This window comes from Stegostoma tigrinum, chromosome 8 (genome assembly GCF_030684315.1).
Source record: "Stegostoma tigrinum isolate sSteTig4 chromosome 8, sSteTig4.hap1, whole genome shotgun sequence".
Taxonomy (NCBI): domain Eukaryota; kingdom Metazoa; phylum Chordata; class Chondrichthyes; order Orectolobiformes; family Stegostomatidae; genus Stegostoma; species Stegostoma tigrinum.
This window is the reverse complement of record NC_081361.1, coordinates 100,493,746-100,517,986: the sequence shown is the minus strand read 5'-3', so window position 1 is coordinate 100,517,986 and position 24,241 is coordinate 100,493,746. Positions and strand designations below refer to the sequence as shown.

Sequence of the window (24,241 nt, the reverse complement as noted above, 5' to 3'; positions counted from 1 at the left end):
ACTGCCTGATTGGGAGTCAGCATAAGTCAGAAAGTACAAAAGGTGATAATGGAACAGAATTTACTGAAAGTTAAGAAACATCTAGCTGGGTTTTGGAAGAACTCGTGTTTACAAAATCACTTCATTCATACAGTAAGGGCATCACTGGCTAGGTCATCATCTATTAAAGTATCACAATGCCATTAAGGAGAGAGTTCCAGGATTTTGTTCTAGTGACAAATGGCTCAGTAGCTCCTTCGAAGAGCACCTTCCAGACAAATGACCACTTCCGTCTCGAAGGACAAGGGCAGCAGACACATGGGAACACCGTTCCCTGCAAGTTTCCCTCCAAGCCACTCACCATCCCATATATCACCGTCCCTTCAGTGTCACTGGATAAGAATCCTGGAATTATCTCCCTAGGGGCATTGTGGGTCGACCCACAGCACATGGACTGCAGCAGTTCAAGAAGGCAGCTCACCCCCACCTTCTTGAGGGGCAATTGGAGATCGGTAATAAATGCTGACCCAGCCAGCATTGCCTGCATCCCATGAATGAATAACAAAATAAGTTGAGTTGAATTTCTTGTATTGGTCTTATAAAATTTCTTTCTGGTGAATATTAATTTAGTTTTGTACATCGAATATGATGGCCTAAATGGCCTCCTCTGCACCATTATAATTCTGTGATTTATTAACCTATCTTTCTCATGGCAGGGTCCCCCAGGCCCACCTGGTGCAATGGGTCCTCCAGGGAAACGGGGAGCGAGGGTGAGTATGACAGATGAACACTGAGCTCGCAGCCCACTTAGTTCCTTTCTAGTTTGTCCCTGCGGTCCAATTTAATTCCAGAATGAGATTGTCATCATATATCCATTCCACCTCACAAGACTCCCAATCCCAAAGATGTACTGATGGGTGATCAGTACTGAGGGAGTGCCGCACTGTCGGAGGGTCAGCGCTGAGGGAGTGCCGCACTGTCACAGCATTATACAGACAGAGTACCACATTGTCATTGGGACATATTAAATTCTAAGAATGTTAGACATGAAGAATCTTTTTCCTCTGGTTCGACAGTCTCGAATATGAGCTGACAGCCTGAGGATAGAGCAACGCCATTTCATTGAAAGAGAATATTTTGACTCGTAAACCTCTTCTTTAGGGAACAGTGGACATTGAGTGTATTATTTCTTGAAATTCGGAGGTGCCCAGGGCTGAGGGACAGAGCAGAAAAGTGTTGTGTTTTTGTTACTTACTCACTTGTTGGAGGTGGGCATTGCTGACCACGCCAACATTTATTGCCCAGGGAGTACCTTGCTGGGTCTGGAGTCACACACAGGCCAGCTGTTTCCCATCCTAAAGAAAATCAGTGGCAGATAAAAGTTTTCCTCAATAGTTGTTTCATGGTCATCATTAGACTATTACTTTCAGATATTTTAAATAGAATTTATATTCAACCATCCAGCACGGCAGTATTTGAACACAGGTCCTCAGAACATTCCCAGTTCTATAGCCTAGCTATCATACCACTGGGCCATTGAGGTCAGCAGAAGAGGATTAATGTCATAAAATTAAACAATTTTACAGTACTGAAAGAGGCCATTCAATCCATCTTATCTGCACCAACTACTGAAAGACCTCCTCAGCTATTTCTATTCTCTGGTCTGATATCTGTAGGTCAGTAAATTCATCACTTTCAGATACAAATCCAGCTCTCTTTTGAAACCGCTTTTAGAATCTACCTCCATCACTTTCTCTGCAGTTCAATCCATACAAAACGCTACTTCCTGTGCGAAAATGTTGCCCTTCAAGTCCCTTTTAAATCTTTCCTCTCTCGCTTTAAACCTATGTCCATCTAGTTTTGGATTCCTCTACCCTGGAAAAAAGACCTTGGCTATGCACCCTTTCCACGCCCCTCATAATTTTATAAACTCCTACAAAGTCACCCCCTCAACCTCCTGTGCTCCAGGGAAAAAAGTCCCAGCCTCTCCTAATAACTCAAACCCTCCAGTATTGGCAACATGCTCATAAAGCTTCTCCACAACCTTTCAGTTTCAATGCCCTCAAATTTAATCAAATCTTGTACACACAGGTGAATTGCTGTTGACCTCGTGTCCACAAGGGAGGCTGAAATCTTTCCCCATAGCCTTTGGAACCCTATCCTTCACATAATCATCCTTTATACAAATGTTGGGAAAGACTCAGATTCTTTTTCTCACCAAAGGAGATTATTGTGGGGTAACCTGACAGGTGCCTTTGAAAACCTGACGGGGCCGACAGGGAGAAAGTACTTCAAGTATGGAGAGACCAGAACCTGGGGCCATTAATCTGAGACAGTTCCTCATCAATCCAGCTGAGAATTCAGGAGCAGCATTTTTTTTGCCAGAGAGTGAGAAGAATGTGGAACTTACTGTCACACAAAGTGGGTGGTATCAGGCAAATGTGTGTGATCCCACATTGGAGCGGTGAATGGAAAGAAATGTCGACATATATAAAGATCTAAAAGAACTGACTGTTTGTTGTAACTGTTAGTTCAAAACAAACATTGACACAAATCTGAGATGACAAGATGTAGAGCTGGATGAACACAACAGGCCAAGCAGCATCATAGGAGCAGGAAGGCTGCTATCTCAGAGACACAAATCCACTCGTTTGACTAGGGGCCAGTTAAGGTAGATCCAGCACTCAAAGTGTTAAGCTGCTGTCGCTAATGACTGAGGGGCTTTAAGTTAGTAAAAGTCATTCGGAGAACTCTTAAACTAGCCTTAAATGTCAGCTTGACAATGAATCTGATTGTCTCAGGAGCAAACAGCTAAAGTCCCAGCCCATACATTTAACATATTCAAAGGGCACTGCAGAGCTATCTGAATGGGTGGTAAGATTAGACAGTGCTGGGGTGTTCAATGGGACAGTATTCAAGCTGCCGAAAAATTAATGAGGGGACACCTCTTGAAAAGCCTTTGAATAATTTTCCACCCGTGTTCAGAAAGCATTAGTTTGTGTAATCATCCTGGCTGACCTCCTTACTTGTGAAGTGGTAGAATGTCAGCATTCATCAGTAAATTACCCATGACATTCACTGGCACAGTCACTCAGCAGGCACTGCCAGCTATACTGTGACTCACGTCACCAAAGTCAAACAGTGGGTCAACTCAGGGGCAAAGTGAGAAAGCTTTGGCCACAGTCTACAAACCTTGAAGAGCTGCAGAATCCTTCTGAATCTCACAAGAGCTCCTTGATCAGGTTGAACATCGAATGTTGAAACTGTGAAGAACACCTTGTTAGACCTCAGCTAGTTCCAGCAGACATGATCTGCCCACTTCATCAGAGGGAAGGTGGGATCACATTCAGGAGGGGACAGATAGGATTTATGTGGGTTTCCTTTTTTTTCACTCATGAGGTGTAGATGTCGCTGGCTGAGCCAGCATTTATTGCCCATCCCTAGTTGCCCTTGAGGAGGTGGTGCTGAGCTGCCTTCTTGTACTGCTGTAGTCCATGTGCTGTGGATAGACCCACAGTGCCCTCAGTGTGGGGAGTTCCAGGATTTTGACCCAGTAATATTTCCAAGTCAGGATGGTGAGTGACTTGGAGGGGAGATTGCAGGGGCTGGTGTTCCCATGTATCTGCTCCCTTTGTCCTTTTAGATGGAAGTGGCTGCAGGTTTGGAAGGTGCTGTCTGTGAATCCTTGGTGAATTTCTGCAGTGCATCTTGTATACAAGTACACACTGCTGCTACTGAGTGCTGATGGTGTGGATATTTGTGGATGTGGTGCCAATCAAGTGGGCTGCTTTGTCCTGGATGGTGTCAAGTTTCCTGAGCGTTGTTGGGGCTGCACCCATCCAAGCAAGTAGGGAGTATTCCATCACATTCCTGACTTGTGCATTGTAGATAGTGGACAGGCTTTGGGGGGGTCAGGAGGTGAGTTACTCACCGCAGTATTCCCAGCTTCTGACCTGATCTAGTAGCCAGTGTTTATGTGTGAATCCAGTTGAGTTTCTGGTCAATGGTAAACCCCAGGATGTTGATAGTGGGGGAATTCAGTGATGGTAACGCCGTTGAATGCCAAAAGGTGGGGATTAAATTATCTCTTATTGGCGATGGCCTGGCATTTGTGTGGTACAAGTGTTAATTCCCATTTGTTTGCCCAAGCTTGGATATTGTCCACATTTTGTTGCATTTGAACGTGGACTGCTTCAGTATCTGAGGAGCTGCAAATGCTTGATATACATCCTAATAACAAGACACCATAAGATATAGGAACAGAAGTAGGCCATTCAGCCCATCAAGTCTGCTCTGCCATTCAATGAGATCATGTTTAATCTGATAATCTTCAACGCCACTTTCCTATCTTTTCCCCATAACTTTTGATTCCCTAATTGAATAAAAATCTATCTCAGCCTTAAATGGCCCTCTCGAGTACGAATTGCACAGACTCACTACCCTCTGCGAGAAGAAATTTCTCCTCTTCTCTGTCTTAAATGTGTGACCCTTAATCTGAGATGATACCCTCTGGTCTGAGACTCCTGTGTAACAGGAAGAAACATCTCCATATCAACCCATTAAGTCCTAAGAACCTTGTACGTTTCAATAAGTTCCCCTGAAGAGAATGCAGTTTTTGAATGCACACCCTTATCCAAAGAGGAAACAGTTTAACTGAGCACTTTGCTCATAATCAGTCGCTCCCGATGAGATGTGCTGCCGAACTGGTGTTTTCAGAGGCTAGCTGATTGATTTGATTTAATGGCAGCTTCAGGAGTAGTTATTGCTTGTGTTCTCCAAAAGTGATTTGGAAATAGGAAGGGAAATTCGAATGTTTAAGGCTTGTTTTCATCTGATTGTGGCGCTGAGACACTTGGGCAGGTGTGGTCTTCCAGTCATTCCTGCCATAGAGCCACAGAGTGCTACAGCATGGAGACAGGCCCTTCAGCCCACTTTGACCAAAATGCCCATCCACGCTAGCCCCAATTCCCTGCACTTGGCCCATATCCTTCTAAACTTTTCCTATTTGTGTATTTGTCCAAATGCCTTTTAAATGTTGTTAATGTACCCACCTCAACCACTTCTGCTGGCAGCTCATTCCATATGCGTACCACCCTCTGCATGAAAAAGTTTCTCCTCAGGTTCCTATGTATTCGTTCCCCTCTTACCTTAAACTGATGCCCTCTGGTCCTCGATTCCCCAATCCTGGGGAAAAAAGATGGAGTACATTCACCCTATTCACGCCACCCATGACCTTATGCACTTCAATAAGGGGTAGGTGATGGCCTCATGGTATTATCGCTGAACTGTTAATCCAGAAACCCAGACAATGTTCCGGGTACCTGCGTTCGAAACCTACCACGCTAGATGGTGCAACTTAAATTCAATAAATATCTGGAATTAAGAGTCGGATGATGACCATGAAACCATTGTCAATTGTAGGAAAAACCCATCCCGTTCAGTAATATCCTTTAGGGAGGGATACTGCCATCCTTAGCCGGCCTGGACTACATGTGACTCCAGACCCACAGCAATCTGGTTGACTCTTAACTGCCCTCTGGGCAATTAGGGATGGGCAATGAATGCTGATCTAGCCAGCGATCCTCTTACCGCATGAATGAATAATAAAAGATACCCTCTCAGTCTTCTGTGGTCGAAAGAAAAACTTCATAGCTTGTCAAACCCCTCCCTATAACTCAGTCCCTTGAATCCTGACAACATCCTTGTAAATTTCGTTTGCACTCTTTCCAGTTTAATAACATCCTTCCTATCATAAGGTGACCAAAAGTGAACACAATACTCCAAGTGAGGTCTCACCAACAACCTGTACAACTGTAACATAACTTCCCAACTTCTGTACTCAATGCCCTGACTGATGAAGGCCAGTGTGCCAAAGGCCGCCTTGACTGCCCTGTCTACCTGTGACTCGATGTTTGAGCTACCATTGAGTCAGCCTTTAACATTGTAGAACTGCTGTCGGCTTCTTTCTCTTCTTTGCTTAAACCTTCCAACAAAAGTTAGGCTCCAGCCCTTTTACACAGAGAACACAAGAACATAGCAAAGAGGAGCAAGTGTCAGCCATTCAGCCCTTTGAGCCTGCTCCAATGTTCAATATGATTATGGCTGATCATCCAATTCAGTCCACTGTTCCTACTTTCACCCCAGACACTTTGATCCCTTTAGCCCTTCGGACTGTATCTAACTCCTTGAAAACAGTAAGTGTTTTCACCTCAACCGCTTTCTGTGGCAAAGAAATCTACAGCCTCCCTACACTGTGGGTGAAGGCATTCCTTCTTATCTCAATCCTAAATGGCCTACTCTGTATCTTTAGACTAAAATCCCTTGTTCTGTACTCCCCGGCCATCAGGAACATCCTTCCTGTATCTGACCTGTCAAGTCCTATGAGAATTTTTTTGGTTTCTATGAGATCCCCTCAATCTCCTAAACTTCAGTAAATATAGTCCTAACCAATCCAGTCTCGCTCCATTGGTCAGCCCTGCTATCCCAGGAATCAGTCTGGTAACCCTTCACTGCACTCCATCCATCAGTCCTCAGATAAGGAGATGAAAACCGCACTCAGTACTCCAGGTTGGCCTCAGTAAGGCCTAGTACAATTGCAGCAAGACATCCCTGTTCTTGTACTTGAATCCTTTTGCTATGAACGCCAACGTAGCATTTGCCTTTCTCTCTGCCTGCTGCACCTGCTCGCTCCTCTTCAGTGACTTAAGGTGTTCGAAGGTTCCCATTTATCTTCCTTTGATAGTTTCAGGGCCAAAATAAAGGGACACCTGTTTAAGCGGAGATGTGGGGGAATTTCTTCTCCCAGGACTGAGATACATACACTTTTAATCGGGAGGGCAATTGAAGGTTGCGCAAAAGGCAGGAAAGTGGAGGTTGCATGGGTTAGGCGGATTGACCATGGGAAGTGTAGGGTTATGGGGAGGGGTGCGGGATGGTGGGTCTGTGCGGAATGCTCTTTGAAGGGTTGATGTGGATTTGATGGGCTGAATGACCTGCTTCCACACTGTAGGGATTTGGTGATTCGATGGAGCCATGGGTGATTAGATCATCATTAATCTCATTAAATGGCAGAGCAGACTGGATGAGCTCAATGGCCTGCTCATGGTCTGAGATCCCTTAAGATCTTACACTTCTAGCATCATTCAGTACTTTGTTCATGCTGTCTCCATCCAGTTCTCCCTGAGGATGCTTCCTCAGGCCCAAACTGTTTTTTCTCCATCACCTTTCCCAATGGCCGAAGCTTCCCCTCTATGATTCATCACTGACCTCATACAACATTTTACAAACCAGATTCGTTTTCAAGATAGTAGGAACTGCAGATGCTGGAGAATCTGAGATAACAAGGTGTAGAGCTGGATGAACACAGCAGGCCAAGCAGCATCAGAGCAGTTTCTTTTTCTGAAGAAGGGTCTAGGCCTGAAACATCAGCCTTCCTGCTCCTCTGATGCTGCTCGGCCTGCTGTGTTCATCCAGCTCTACACCTTGTTATGTCCTTTTCAAGAGGTTGTTTTACTTGAATCAGAAGCGACTGAAAAGAGAGATGATTGAGGTGTATAAAATGATGAGGGGGTAGATAGGGTAGCTAGGAAGAAACTGTTCCCCTTGATGGAGGGATGAATGATCAGGGACATAGATTTAAGGTACAGGACCGCAGGTTTAGAGGAGATGTGAAGAAAGCCTTTTTCATCCAGAGGACAGTGGGAATGGGGAACTCACTGCCTGTAAGGCTGGGAGAAGCAGAGACCCTCAACATTGAAGTATTTAGATGTGGACTTGCGATGCTGAGGCTGTGGGCCAAGAGCTGGAAAGTGGGATCAGAATTTTTGGGATCAGAGATAATGGGAACTGCAGATGCTGGAGAACACCAAGATAGCAAAGTGTGGGGCTGGATGAACACAGCAGGCCAAGCAGCATCTCAGGAGCACAAAAGCTGACGTTTCAGGCCTAGACCCTTCATCAGAGAGCCTCTGATGCTCCACACTTTGTTATCTCAGAATTTTTGGGTGCTGTTTTTGATCAGCTTGGACTCAATGAGCCAAATAGCTTTTTCTGTGCTGGACATCTCTCTGATTGTCTGACTCAGGCTGACCATGCTTCATAGGGTATTTCATTTGGTCCAATCCTTTTTTGGCTTTTAGGATGACAGCTTTTGATCTGAGGATGTGACGTTGCTTCTGAGATAGTTACATTTACTGTCTTGTTCTGATTGTTTCCATTTATTGTGGCATTGCAAGCTGGAAGGTGCTCCCTCCGTCACTATCAGAGATAATGGGAACTGCAGATGCTGGAGAATCCAAGATAACAAAGTGTGAAGTTGGATGAACACAGCAGGTCAGGAAGCATCTCAGGAGCTGCTGGGATGCTGCTTGGCCTGCTGTGTTCATCCAGCTTCACACTTTGTGCACAACTGAGGGAAAAAGGTAACAAACTGGATTGATTTGTTCCTGAAAGTCTTTATTTGTTCCTCCGATTACAGTGTTAGTGGTAGAACAAGTGTTGTTGATGATTCTCATTCCTCAGGAAATTCTCCAATTCCTCTGGACTTTTGATCACTGGTGAAAGAATAAAGTCTAGTCTTGATATCCCTTGTACAATCGCCCAGATGTTCTATCAGGTTGCTGGTAACAAGAAGGAGGATCAACCTGCTTTCCTGTAGTAGGTTTTAGCAAATCAAGACGTCCCAAAGTAAGTTAAAAGCAATAAAAAGCCTTTCTGAAGTGTAAATTCTATTGTAGGAAACACAGTAACTAATCCGCCATGACACATTTCCACAAACAGCAAAGACGTGATGATCTGATTTTTTTTTCATGTTAGCCAGAACTCCGGGGACAACTCTCCTAATTTTCTACAAAACAATACCAAGAGATCTTTTACATTCACTTGCTAAGCCTCAGAAAGTTGGCATTTCTGACAGGTACGGCGCTCCCTCAGCGCTGACCCTCCGACAGTGCGGCACTCCCTCAGTACTGACCCTCTGACAGTGCGGCACTCCCTCGGTACTGACCCTCTGGCAGTGCGGCACTTCCTCAGCACTGACCCTCTGACAGTGCGGCGCTCCCTCAGTACTGACCCTCCGACAGTGTGGCACTTCCTCAGTACTGACCCTCTGACAGTGCGGCACTCCCTCAGGGCTGACCCTCTGACAGTGCGGCACTCCCTCAGTACTGACCCTCTGACAGTGCGGCACTCCCTCAGTACTGACCCTCCGACAGTGCGGCACTCCCTCAGCACTGGCCCTCTGACACTGCGGCACTCCCTCAGCGCTGACCCTCTGCCAGTGCGGCACTCCCTCAGCGCTGACCCTCTGCCAGTGCGGCACTCCCTCAGCGCTGACCCTCTGCCAGTGCGGCACTCCCTCAGCGCTGACCCTCTGCCAGTGCGGCACTCCCTCAGCGCTGACCCTCTGCCAGTGCGGCACTCCCTCAGCGCTGACCCTCTGACAGTGCGGCATTCCCTCAGCGCTGACCCTCTGACACGTATATGGACTGGAGCAGTTCAAGAAGGCAGTTCACCATCACATTCTCAAGGGCAACTAGGGACAGATAATAAATGTTGGCCCAGTTAGTGATGCCCACATCCCACAAATGAATAAATAAAAATTAGATAGCAGGTGCTGTACAACATGGCTAATGTCAAGTTATACACTTTGCTGTAATAGACAGAAAGGGAGGGTATTATTTAAATGATGAAATCATCGATCATAGAATCCTTACAGTGTGGAAACAGGGCCTTTGGCCCAACAAGTCCACACTGAACCTCAGAGCATCTCGCCCAGACCCATCCCCCCATAACCCACTCAATCTGCACATCTCTGAACACTATGGGCAATTTAGCATGGCCAATCCACCTAGCCTGCAAAAGTTAGGACTGTGTGAGGAAACCGGAGCACCCGGAGGAAACACACAGACACAGGGAGAACGTGCAGACTCCACACAGACAGTTGCCTGAGGGTGGATTTGAACCCAGGTCTCTGTGAGGCAGCAGTTCTAGGCACTGTGCCACCATGCCACCCTGATATGTTAGGAAGTGTGGATATACAGAGGGACCTGGGGTTCTTTGTACACCAGTCAATGAAAGTAGACAGACAGGTGCAGTAAGCATTTAGAAAGACAAATGGTATAGAAACATAGAAATGTGGAAAACTGGTGCAGGAGTAGGCCATTCGACCCTTCAAGTATGCACCACTATTCAGCCCAATCATGGCTGATCTTGCAATCTCGGTACCCCATTCCTGCTTTCTCCCCGTACCCCTTAATCCCTTTAGCTACAAGGGCCATGTCCATCTCCGTCTAATGAATTTGCCCCAACAGCTGTCTGTGGAAGAGAATTCCACAGGTTCACAACTCTGAGTGAAGAAATACTTCCTGATCTCAGTCCTGTATAGTTTACCTGTTATGCTTAGACCGTGACTCCTACTTCTGGACTTCTCCTGCACTGAGAAGATTCTTCCCACATCTAGCCTGTTCATCCTGTCAGGATTTTATGTTTCTGTGAGATTACCCCCTCATTCTTGTAAATTCCAGTGAGTACAAGCCCAGTTGATCCAGCCTTTCCTCATATGTCAGTGCTGCCATCCTGGGAATCAGCCTGGCGAACCTTCAGTGGACTCCCTCCATAGCAAGAATGGCATTTCTCAGGCTAGGCGACCAAACCTACACCCAGTTGGTCTTCTTTGCAATTGGATTGGAATTCAGAAGCAGGGATAGCCTACAACAGCCGTACAGGGTCTTGGTGAGACCACACCTGGAGAACTGTGTGCCGTTTTGGATATACTTGCTATAGAGTGGGTGCAGCAAAGGTTCACCAGGGCTGGCAGCACTGCCCATGAGAAGCGATTGGTTGGAATGGGCCTGTACTCATTGGGGTTTAGAAAGATAAGAGAGGATCTGATCGAAATGTATAAAATTCTAACAGGGCTTGACAGACCAGATGTTGGGAGGATGCTTCCCCTGATTGGCAAGTCTTAAGCTAGGGACACAGTGTCTCAGGATATGGGACATACCATTTAGGACAGAGATAAGAAATAGTGTCTTCACTCTGGAGGTTGTTAACCTGCAGAATTCTCTTCTACAGAAGGCAGCGGAGGCTGAACCTCTGAATATATTTCAAGAAAGCAAAGCAAACATTCCTAGAGTTTAAAGGCATCAAGGGCCATGGGGAGAAAGTGAGCACGTGGCATTGAGATAGGGAGACTGCCGTGATGCTCAAAGGGTTGAATGACCAACTCCTGCTCCTAGTTTCTGTGTTTCCAATCTGACACACTCCTGTTTGTGTTTTTGAATTCTTTCAACTAAAACAAGAACGCAAAATGGTTCACAGACTTTTTTAGGGTAAACTTGTTCAGTGGGAAGGCAGTAGCACAGTGTTATCCAAAACCCCAGACTGGGTTCAATACTATAAAATTTAAATTCAGTTCAAAACCTGGAGTAAAGAGCTCGTTCAATAATGACCATGTAACCATTAATAATTGTTGTAAAAACTCATCTGGCTCATTAACTCTGTTTAGGGAACTAAATCAGCCATCCTTACTCAGTCTGCTGTCCCTATTGGGGAGATGATGGCCGAGTGGCACTATCACTGGGCTGTTCATATGGAGACCCAGATAATGTTCTGGGGGCCTGGGCTCAAACCCCACCACAGTAGATGGCGGAATTTGAATTCAATAAAAATCTGGAATTAAGAATCTAATAATGACCAGAAACTATTGTTGGTTGTTGGAAAAACCCATCTGGTTCACTAATGACCTTTAGGGAAGGAAGCTGCCATCCTTACCTGGTCTGGCCTACATGTAACCCCAGACCCACAGCAATGTGGCTGAGTCTGAACTGTTCTCTGGGCAGTTAGGGTGGACAATAAATTCAGGTGCCCACAGTGACTCTCACAACTCATGACCAAATTCAATAAAACTTCCTAGCTATCTATTGCCCAATGTTTTTATCTTTGGTTCAAATCTTGCGTGCCAGTGGGTAGTGTCCCTCCCTCTAGGCCAGCAAAGTGCTCTGCCAGATTCAGGACGGTATAAAGTGGTGAAACGGATGGAAAAATCCTTCCAAAAGTCACTGACAGTGTGTAGGTTTTAAATGTTTTCATTTACTCGTGGGAGACGGTGTTATTGGCTGGGCCAGCATTTATTGCCCTCGTTGCCCTAGAGCATGTGGTGGTGAGCTGCCTTCTTGATTCACTGTGGTCCCTGTGCTGTTGTAAGAGTGGAAGAGATTCCTGATCAGCAAGTGATGGAATCAGGCCTGGAGCCCCCACCATCACTGTGTGAACAAAGAACACAGAAAATTACAGCACAGGAACAGGCCCTTTGGCCCTCCAAGCCTGCGCCGATCCAGATCCTCTGTCTAAACCTGTCGCCTATTTTCCAAGGATCTGTATCCCTCTGCTCCGTGCCCATCTGTGTATCTGTCTAGAGACATCTTAAATGATTCAATCATGCCCGCCTCTACCACCTCCATTGGCAACACATTCCTGGCACCCACGACCCTCTGCATAAAGAGCTTTCCACACACATCTCCCTTAAACTTTTCCCCTCTCACTTTGAAATCATGAACCCCAGTAATTGAATCCCCCACTCTGGAGGACAAAACTTCTTGCTATCCACCCTGTCTATACCTGTCGTGATTTTGTAGGCTTCAATCAGGTCCTCCCTCAACCTCCGTCTCTCTAATGTAAATAGTCCTAACCTACTCAACCTCTCTTCATAGGTAGCACCCTCCATACCAGGCAATATCCTGGTGAACTTCCTCTACACCCTCTCCAAAGCATCCACATCCTTTTGGTAATGTGACCAGAACTGCACACAGTACTCCAAATGTGGCCGAACCAAAATCCTATACAACTGCAACATGACCTGCCAACTCTTGTACTCGATCCCCTGTCCGATGAATAAAAGCATGCCATGTGCCTTCTTGACCACCCTGTCCACCTGCGTTGCCACCTTCAGGGTACAATGGGCCTGAACACCCAGATCTCTGGGTGTGGTTGCAACATGCTTGTAAAGGTGTGTATTGCCCACAGTAACTCTCACTCCATGCGAGGGACTGGTTAACTAAGTTGGCCAGATGGTACATCAGGCCGTTGCTAACATTTGGGTGTTTGATTCCCTTTTCTGAATGGGATCGATTTGGGAGCAGCCTTATTTGCTCTTCCTGGGCTCCCCCCGATGCGTCAGACCTGCCTTTGGGAAAAGAATTGAAGAGGAGTAATTTTCCCCATGGTAGTATGTTTGATCTCTGCAATGATCATCTGGTCTGATGTTATTAGATCTGTTCCTCTGAGCTGTCTTGTTTACAGCTGGAGTTTCGTGATTGCTACAGAGTTGGAAAAGCTGAGTCAAATTGCTGTGGGCGAACTGCAAATTATGGAGAACTGCATCAATTCCAAATGTGTTTTTTTTTCCTTTTACTAGTTAATATTCATATTGTGAAATGTTAACATGATGCTACCCCTGATGTAATAGTGTGCTTAATGTCACTAGGGGATACCAGGACAACATGGGAACCCAGGATTACCAGGACTACCAGGCTCGAAGGTATATGTGACTCTGAAGTAATTAATCTGTGTCACTAACTTACCGTTTTCCATATGTAAGAAGCCTTTGAAGTATCCCAGCTGCCTTAAACCATTAAATCATTATCTGCTATGATTGACTGGAGCCATATGTGAATCAAACTCGGGTCCTCTGTGAGGAGCGAGACTCCTTTTTCCCTGCCGTGAAATATAATTGTTTCTCTTGGGCTGACATCAAAGGACTCAAATGGCAAAGTTCAAAAAAAATGCAAAATTTGTATGTCATTTATTTGCAAATTTTGGGATAAGCTACTTACTTTGTTTCCTAGACTGAGGTGTGACTGTGGCTCAGTGGGTAAGATATGAAAACATGGTAATATGTTTGCACATCATATAGGTTCAAGTCCCATTCCAGAGACAACAGCCTGGAATTCTAGGGTGACCCTCACACTGAACGCTGCAGTGCCAGGGGTGCTGCTTTTGGTGGGATGATAAATTGAGGTCCCTCCTGCCCTCTCAGGGGGCGCAAAGGATAACGTGCCTCCATTTTACAGAAGCACAGGGGACGCCTCTGCAATGTGAATGTCACTGTGGTTTATCCATCCATCAACATCACTAATCTCATTCTAGTTATTACTGCATTCGGTTTGTGGCATCTTGCCTTGTGCAAATTGGTTGCCAAAATTCCCATATGACCGCATCAAATACACTTCAAAAAACGTACTTAATTGGCTATAAAGTACTTGGTGGTGATCTCAGATGGTGAAAGGTGATATATAAATGAAAATCCTTTGTTTGGTTCGAAAACAGCAAATTCCTTGGATAACTTGCATGTTACAATCACTTAGCTCAGGAATGGGGGAAGTTTTCAAACTCTACGATTTTCTTTTCTAGACTGTTTCCTTTGTTGAGTAGACTGGGTTTGTATTCCCTGGAGCAGAGGAGGCTAAGACAGGATCTGATCGAGATGTATACGATTATGAGACGCATAGACAGAGTAGATTGTGAGAATCTGTTTCCCATTGGCAGATGTGACTGAGACAAAACAAGCATCAGTTTAAGGTGAGGAGTAACAGGTTTAGAGGAGGTTTGAGAAAGGATTTTTTTTTTCACCTGACTGTGGTAGAAAGATGGAATGTGCTGCCTGAGAAGGTGTCGTGGCAGGTACTCTCAAAATACTTTAGAAACAACTGGGTGACCACTTAAAATACCAGGGTACAGTAGGCTACAGACCAAGTACATGTAAATGGCGTGGAGCTGTTGGTGTTGGATTAGGGTGGAAAAAGTCAGAAGTCGCACGACATCAGGTTATTGTCCCAACAGGTTCATTTGAAATCACAAACTTGTGGAGTGCTGCTCCTTCACCAGATTTCAAACAAACCTGTTGGACTATAACCTGGTGTCGTGTGGCAGGTAAATGGGATTAGTGTAGTTTCCTGTTTGTTGGTCAGCATAGGAATTGTGGGCCGAAGGGCCTGTTTTTATGCTGTATGACTCCATGACTTTGTTGCATTTGGGTTTGTTTAAACACTTCGTTAATGTCTAAACGTGAACATTCTGTTCACTGTCACCGCCTGAAAAGTCACTTCCAACCGATTTGTGATGTCTTGGTGAATTCCCACCTCCCAGAATGATAAGCTCTGCACTGTAATCTAATTTTCATCATCAGTTTATATTGTATCCAAGTCAGGAATCCCACAACAGTGATAGAGTTTATACCTTCCTTAGGAAGGGTTGCTTTAGTTTGTGCTGGCTGTATATACCAAACCAAACAGTTTGAATTCTAACAGTGCAAAGGGATTGATGCTTTCCCCAGAGCCAGGGACAGGTTCTTCCCAACAGTACAATGAAGCTGGCTGAGTTCATGAGGGAGGCTGTGAATCAAGTACCTTCAGATTCCATTTCACGCAAGATTCCTCCCACTGTCTCTTGATCTCACTCCTTTGTCTTATCCTTCTATTGAGTTTTCTCTCCAGCTTTGTTTCTCTAGCTTTCCCTTAACCGCATTGATAATATTTGCATTAAACAGCCCCTGTGGGAGAAGGTTTGAATAAGGACGTTTCCTCAGAAATGTGTATAACATTGTTTAAGCCCCAGCCTAAATTATTGTGTTCAGTTCTGTAATCCACTTTATAGCAGGGATGTGATAGCACTGGCGAGTGTGCAGAGGATATCTACCAGGATAATACATTGGGCTGGGGAATTTCAGTGATGGAGAGGTTGGACAGACTGAGATTGCTTTCCTTAGAGTAGAGGAGACTGACAGGGGACATGATCAAGATGGAGAAAATGATGAGGGTCATAGACAAGAGGAAGTCTTTGATTGAGATCTCAATGTCCCGGGGGCAGAGATTTAAAGATAAAGGCTAGGTGGTTTAGAAGAAAAACCTCTTCACCCAGAGGGTAGTCGGAATCTGGAACTCACTGTCTGTAAGGCTGAGAGAGCCAGAAGCCCTTGTAACATTGAGGAAGTATTTAGATGTGCACTTGCGATGCCAAGGGCATGGGCCAAGTTCTGGAAAATGGGGTTAGAATAGTTAGGTGGCAGTTTTTGACCAGCGTGGACTCAAAGGACTGAAGATGTGGCTTGTTTTCTGGGCTGTACATGTTATGACTGTATGAATTGCGTTTCGTGATACTGTCTTCTATCAATGGCCTCTACAGGAGAAAACAAAAACTGAAGCTTCTAGAAAAGCTCAGCAGGTCTGGCAGCATCTGTGAAGAGCGAACAACATTAATGTTTCGGGTCTGGTGACCCTTACACAGTTCTTCCGGCTCCATTAAAGGAAACATCTTTCAGTATCATTCAATCAAACCCTTCATTAGGTCACTACCTCGGCTCAGGCTGCATTAACCTGACACTACCCTTTAGAAACATACCTTATGTCAGAGGAAACAGACCGTCATTGTGGAGGGGCTTTTTTATTTAAACTGGATGTCTGTGACCACTGTGTTCTGTCAGGATCATTAGCTGGGATATCTGTTGTTTATAATATATATAAATGATTTGAATGAAAATGTACATGGTTTGATTAGTAAGTTTGCAGACAACATAAAAATTGGTGGTGTTGTGGATAGTGAGAGAAGTTATCAAAGGATGCAGTAGGATATAGCTCACAGAACATAGGACAGTACAGCACATACAGGCCCTTCGGCCCGTGATGTTGTCCCGAACTTTTACCCTAAAAAATACTTCAGTCAGGAATCAGCAGCTTTGATCAGTACTGGGAGCGAACCCATAACCATGGTGTTTATTTTTAACACTGTGTTCCAACCACTTGGAAAGTTGGACAGAGAAATGGAAGATGGCGTTTGGACAGGTGTGAGGGGATGTATTTTGGGAGGTCACTTGCCAAAGGAAAGTATTTCAGTAAGTGGCAGGACCCTGTGGAGCATTGATATACAGAGCGATCTTGCAGTGCAGGCCCATAACTTCATGAAAGTGGCAACATAAAATGAATAAGGTATAGAAAAGATGTTAGTTGGGCCACATTTTTTGAAGTATTGTTTGCAGTTCTGGTCACTACTGTATAGGCTTTGGAGAGGATGCCAAAGAGGTTTACCAGGATGTTGGCTGGTTTGAAGGGTATTAGCTATAAGGAAAAGTTGGACAAACTTGGATTGTTTTTGCACAGCGTCAGGGCTGCATGATGACCTGACAGAAATACGTAAGCTTGAGAGACATGGATAGGATGGATAGTGGGAGTCTTTTTCCTCGCAGGGAAATTTCAAATGTTAGGGACACAGGTTTCAGGTGAGAGGGGGAAAGTTTAAAGGACAGTGCGAGTTGAGGAAGAATTTCTTCACACAGAAAGTTATGAACCTGAAGAACTCTCCCCCAAAGAAAGCAGTTGGGGCCATGTCATTAGATATATTCAAGAGGGATCTGGACGTGGCCCTCGTGGTTAGAGGCATCAACGGGTATGAAAAGAAAGCAGGAATGGGATATTGAGATTGCATGGTCAGCCATGATCGTATGGAATGGTGATGTAGGCTTGAAGGACTGAATGGCCTACTCCTGCACCGGTTTTCTATGTTTCCATGAGACCATGCAGCCTACCATGTTTGTGCCAGCTATCCAAAGAACATTATGACTTAGTGCCAATCTCCTGCCTTTCCCCACATTCCCTGCACACCATTTCTATCCAATTTCCAGTCCAATGCCCCCTTGAATATTTCAATTGAACCTGCCTTCACCACACTCCCAGGCAGTGCATTCCAGACCCTAAACACTCACTGAGTGAAAAATGTTCTTTCATACATCAGCCTTTGAAATCACCTTAAATTTGTGCCTTCTCATTCTTTTTATGAACTTGGATAGTTCCTATTTATCTGTTTGAACCCACTCATGATTTTGAAAGCCTCTGTCAAATTTTCTTTCACTCTTCATAGAATCCCTGTAGTGTGGAAATAGGTCCTTCCGCCCAACAAGTCCACACTGACCCTCAGAGCGTCCCACCCAAACCCATCCCCCTGTAACCCACCTAATCTATGCATCCCTGAACATGAAGGGCAATTTAGCATGGCCAATCCACCTGGCCTGCACATCTTTGGACTGTGGGAGGAAACCAGAGCATCTGGAGGAAACCCACACAGACTCAGAGAGAATGTGTAAACTCCACACAGACAGTTACCCAAGGCTGGAATCAAACCTCGGTCTCTGGTGCTGTGAGGCTGCAGTGTTAACCACTGAGCCACTGTGCTGCCCCTTCTTCTCTCTAAGGAGAACAATCCCAACTTCTACAATCTACCCTCATCACAAAAGTATCTCATTCCTGCAAATCACTTCTGCACTCTGTCTCCAATGCATTCACATCTTTCCTATAATGTGGCACATACAGCTGTACATAGCACCCTAGCCAAGATTTAACAAGTGTCTTATACAGGTACAGTATCACCTCCCTGCCCTTGTACTCTATGTCCCTCTTTAATAATGCAGAGGACACTGCTGTCTCCACTTATCCTGTCACCTTCAATGATGTGTTCATATACACACCCAGGTCCATTTGGTCCTGCATCGTCCTTAGAATTGTACCCCTTATTTCATATTGGTTTTCAATTTTCTTTCAATCAAAGTGCGCAGTTCTGTGCACTGAACTTGACCTTTTTTTTCTAATTCATTCACGGGATGAGAGCATCGCTGGCTCAGCAGCATTTATTGCCCATCCCTAACTGCCCTCTGGGCAATTAAGAGTCAACCACATTGATGTGGGTCTGGAGTCACATGTAGGCCAAGCCAGGTAAAGATGACAGTTTCCTTCCCTAAAGGACATGAGAGAACCAGATGGGTTTTTTCCTGACAACCAACAATAGATTCATGGATATCAGTACCTTCTTAATCCTCGATATTTATTGAATTCAAATTCCACCTTCTGCTGTGGCAGGATTTGAACCCAAGTTCCCCAGGACTTTACCTCAGTCTCTGGATTAACAGTCCAGCAATAATACCACAAGGCTATCGCCTCCCCTCACTTGCCATCTATCTTCCTACTCCAACTATTTCTATGTCCTTTTGCAGTTCTATAGTGTCTTCATCACACTTTAGCCCCTTGATAGTGCAGAGGTAATGCCATCACGTGTTAATGCAGAGACAGGTGAATGTTCTGGGCACATCGATTCAAATCTCATCATGGCAGGTAACAGGAGTTGAATTTAATTCATAACGGCTGGAGTACCAGCTAGTTTCCAGCTAGTCACCGAATACCAGTGACCATGAACCTATCACCCATTGTTGGGAAAAACCCACCTCGTCCACTCATGTCCTTTGGGGAAGAAAGCTGCCATCCTCGCCTGGTCTGGCCTACATGTGACTCCAGTCCCACAGCAATTATAGTCAACTCTTAGCTAGCCTCTGAAAGTGCTGAGGCAGCCAATTAGCTCAAGGGTAATGAGGGATGGATAACAAATGCTGATCTTGCTCGTGGCACCCGCATTCTGTAACAGAATAAAAAAAAATGAGCGCTAGAGAGAATGCATGTGAATAAGATGCTTGTGATGCAGTGGTAATGCCTCTTAACTATGTGCCAGAAGGTGTATTCTACAACTTTCCTAGACATGCTATGACCAGACAGGTTGATTGAAAACGTTTTTTTGTCATATTACATGAATTTCTGGAAATAAAGGCTTGTCTTCAGCGTTTGATTGTTCGCTGCCTGAGTTCTGAGAGACGTCCCCCTGTGACAGGAGATAGAAGGATCCAAGCATTGATTGCTGGGGTGTGGTAGCTGCCAGAGACAACAGCGCAGGAGCTGGGGGAGAAACCAAAGCTGATGATATTCTGGCAATGATAGACAGGTGGGGAAAGGGAGGGGTGCAATGAGACCTGGGTGTCCTTCCACATTAAAACACAGCAAAAAACTGCGTGTGCTGGACGTCTGAAACAAATCACTAGAGAAGCTCAGTGGGCTGGGCAGCTGCTATGGTGAGAAAGCAGGGTCAATGTTTCAAGTCCAGTAACCCTACAAAGAGTTAATTCTGCTTTCTGTCCGCAGATGTTGCCAATCCAGTTAGGTTTCTCCGGCACTTTCTGATTGTGTGATCCTGCATGAGTTTTTACAAGTAAGGATGCAAGTGTAGTGGGCAGTGAAGAAGCCAAATGGTATGATGGGAATTCATGTACAGGGATGTCCTGCTGCAATTGTGCAGGGCCTTGGTGAGCCTATGGCCGGACTATTGTGTGCAGTTTTGTTCTCAATATCTGAGGAAGGACATACTGGTGATGGAGGGAGTGCAACAAATGTTCACCTGGAATGGCAGGACTGACTTATGAGGAGACACAGGATCGGTTAGAACTATATTCACTGGAGTTTAAAAGAATGGAGGGGAATCTCATAGAAACTATAAAATTCTAATAGGAACGTACAGGGTGAAGGCAGGAAGAATGTTTCTGATGATTGGAGCTCAAGGTCTAAGGATATGAGGAAGGCCATTCACAACTGAGATGAGTAGAAATGCCCCCACCCAGAGGGTGGGGAGTATGTGGAATTCACTTCCACAGGTAAACTGGTTGAGACTAAAACATTGTATGTTTTCGAGAAAGAGTTAGAAATAGTTTGTAGGGCTGAAGGGATTAAAGGGTATGGAGAGAAAGTGGGAACGGGACTGAGTTGGATGATCAGCTATGATTGTATTGAATTTTGAAACAGGCTTGAAGGGCCGAATGGACTACTCCTCATCCTATTTGCTGTTTCTATGGCACCAGGGTGAGAGCTGCCCCAGTTAGCAGGACAGATATAAAGAGGTGGATTAATCTATTATTTAAATGCTCAAGTTGTCAGAGATTTACTGGTTCACACAAAAGAAAATATTTCTTGACAATGTAGTACCTCACACAAACTCACTTCCCCTAATGTCAAACCAGAGAAAACATGCCTCCAGCAAAATACATTTTTCCTTCTTAAGATGAACTGCCATTTTGTTAATTGTAACATTCCTAAGTGAACAGGGCTCAGTGTAATTAATTCAACTTCCAAACACATTCTTTCACAAGCTAATAATTAAAAAGCTGTTGAATAATAGTAAAAAAAATCCACACTGTAAAGGATCACCAGGATTAAATACAGGGTCGAAACATGCCTGGTAATAGAGTGGTCACTGAAGAACTCAGTCTCACTCCATCAACAGCAAATTCTACAGGAGTGCCTTTTAACAGGTGCAAAACTCCTCATTTACGCATCTCGGGGATCGTATAAATAACAGCTCGAACAAATTTCTGCTGTCCCTAATTGTAGCTCACATCAAATCATCACCTTTGTGCTGACTGACCTCTGTTGGTTCCCATCTGCCATTGCTGTGTTTTTGAAGGTGTCACGTTTGTTGGAAGATCCCTCAGTAGCCCCCTCCCTCCCCATCTATGTAATTGCCTTTAGCACCCTTCAGCAGTTTGAATACAAAAATATGGAAATTAGACTTCACTTATACAGATGTAGTGTGTGTTGGGGGCACTTCAGAGAAGCTTTCCCAGACTAAGATCGGAAATGAGTGGCTGGTTTAATGAGGAAAGGCTGGATAGGATAGGCTTATGTCTGCTGGAGTTTAGAAAAGTAAAAAGCACTTTGACTAAAACCTGAGGGAAGGTGAAGATGTTGTGAAACTTGATAGGATTCAGAAAAGATTTACAAAGATGTTGCCAGGGTTGGAGCTATAGGGAGAGGCTGAGGGTATTTTCTCTGGAGCATCAGAGGCTGAGGGGTGACCCTACAGAAGTGTTTAAAATCATGAGAGGCATGGCTAGGATAAATAGTCAAGACCTTTTTTCCAGGGAAGAGGAGCCCAATATGAATGAAGGGTCTAGGCCCGAAATGTCAGCTTTTGTGCTCCTGAGATGCTGCTGGGCCTGCTGTGTTCATCCAGCCTCACATTTCATTATCTTGGATTCTCCAGCATCTGCAGTTCCCATTATCACCAAAACTACAGGGCATAGCTTTAAGGTGAGAGGGGAAAGATTTAAACGGGGCCTAAGGGGCAACTTTTTCATGCAGAGAGTGGTGCATGTATGGAGCAAACTGCCAGAGGAAGTGCTGGAGGCTGGTACAATTACAACATGTAAAAGATATTTGGATGGTTATTTGAAAAGGAAAGGTTTAGAAGGATATGGGCTAAATGCTAGCAACTTGAACGAGATAAATTTAGAATATCTGGTTGGTGTGGATAAGTTGTACCAAAGGGTCTGTTTCTGTGCTGTATGTCTCTATCAATCTCTGACAGTAAGTTGAAAGATGCTTCCTCTTGTGGTAAAATCTGAAACTAGGGATAGCTATTTCAAAATCAGCAATCGCTCATTCAGACAGATGAGAATGTTTTTTCTCTCCATTAGTGTTGAGTCTCCAGGACTCTTCCTCAATAGGTGGTGAGTGCAGAGCCCTGGAATATTTTTAAGGCAGAGGTAGATTGTTGATAAGTAAAAGGGTGAAAGGTTATCAGGGGATAGGTGTGATCATGATTTTCTCTCTCTCTCTCTCTCTCTCTCTCTGTCTCTCTCTGTCTCTCTCTCTCCCCCCCACCTCCCTCTTTCCCTCTTGTGACATTCTTAAAATACTACATCTTTGAGCAAACGTTTGACTCTAAGTCACATCTCATGAGATGACTTTGCATCAGGTTTTCTGTGATTATTGCTGCTTTAGAGCATCTTGGGATACTTTCCTTGGTTAAAGGTGCTATGGAAATGCAGGTTGTTGCCCGTGTAATTCACCAGGTTTACCAGTGGGATACTGCTGTTCAAATAGACCATCAGGTGTCCCACTGCTAAACTTTGTTTATGGGAGCTTTCTGTGCACCATTGTCTAAAGCACTTTGCCACACCCAGGGGAGATGAAGTGTGAAGTATCTGTAAGGCTGGGTGCTGCAACAAGGCACTCTCACTCGATCCTCCGCTGCATTGTCAGCCTAGATTCAGTGCTCAGGCCTTGGGCAGGGTTTGAACCCACAGCCTCTGACTCGTCACTAGCCAGTGTCAACAAACCTGATGAAGTTGCTTCAACCACAGAGAAGGGTGCTTTGCTTTGGAAGGACTCTCTTAGCTTCTGCCCACTGCTGAACAGTGCACAAAGACAAAACCCTGCTGATGAGTAATAGCAAAACATTCTGATGGCGAAGCTTGCTTTAATTGAGTTGAATTGAAGCCCTTTTCATGCCTATTAGAGCCTAATGGGTGGTGAGCATGTGGCATAGCTAACTTTCCACTTGTTGACTTAATTCAGAAGGAGAGAGCGGGGATGCAGGTGCAATTTGCCTCACATAGGTGCTAAATGTCTGAACAAGTTAACCTTTCATCTGTGGAATGCTGCAAACCAGTCATCGACAATAATGTTATATTTGCTGCAGTACGTGAGATTATTTACATCTACATATTGTCAGCGCAACATCGAGGGCCGAAGGGCCTGTTCTGCACTGTATTGTTCTATGTTCTATATTTATATAGCCGCAGTTATGTTCACTGTTGATTTGCATTGTCTGATGTTGTATCTGATAAGTCACGGTGAGTTGACTTGCCTTCTGTTTGTTTATTATGTTGGTGCATACATAATTCCGACATTAGGGTCCAAAAGGTGAACCAGGCTTATTTCCCATTAAAGCGCCACCCGGAGCACAGGTAAATTGGTCTGGGATCTCATCTGTGTCATGGGGAGTCTTATGTGTAACGGTGTCTGTGCTGTCCATTCTTGTCCATCACTGTTCATTGTCTGCATGGTGCACACTGAATTATCCTTCTCTTTGAAGGAGGCTTGGTTACCGAAGAAATGAGAATTGCAGAGCCTGGTCAATGTGCATGGTTTCAGTATGAGGACACGGGTTTTTTGCAAAGTGTTGATGTGTTCTGCATGTTTTGTTTCCGCAGTTGTCATCGGTGTACCATCTGTATGTGTTTTCTGTTTTATGTGGGTTTGGATTTGCACGGGTTCACAGGGTGTGGCCAGGGAGACCTGGAGAATCTCACTGTTGTCCATTAGCTTTTCATGTCCTTCTCGCATGTGGTGTTGGATCTGAATGATGGTTCCAATTTGCATGAGATTACTTGGGAGCAGTATCTCGACCTTTCGTCAGTCAGGGTAGAGTTAATCAAATTGGTCTCTTTAAAATGAACAGTGCCAGCATTTAGGAGGTGAGGAAGCTATTCAACCACTTAAACCTGTCCCACCATTCAATTAGATTATGTTTCATCTCAATTCTCTTTACTCACCTTCATCTTACATTCCATGATAACTTCACAAATCAATCTCAGTCCTAATTGTTCTGTTCAAGGGAGAGT

At 44.8% G+C, this 24,241-nt stretch overlaps 1 protein-coding gene across 4 annotated transcripts in view; it reads left to right on the top strand.

Moving 5' to 3' along the window:
* LOC125456638 (collagen alpha-1(XXIV) chain) overlaps positions 1–24,241 on the top strand; it is a 373,921-nt gene that overhangs the window by 110,398 nt on the left and 239,282 nt on the right. For 3 of the 4 annotated variants that reach the window (XM_048539953.2, XM_059648174.1, XM_059648176.1), the window contains exons 4-6: positions 696–749; positions 13,463–13,516; positions 23,531–23,584. In XM_048539953.2, the coding sequence (XP_048395910.2) occupies positions 696–749; positions 13,463–13,516; positions 23,531–23,584 (162 nt within the window). The remainder of the gene's footprint in view (positions 1–695; positions 750–13,462; positions 13,517–23,530; positions 23,585–24,241) is intronic. The other variant, XM_059648175.1, reaches the window with a different exon arrangement.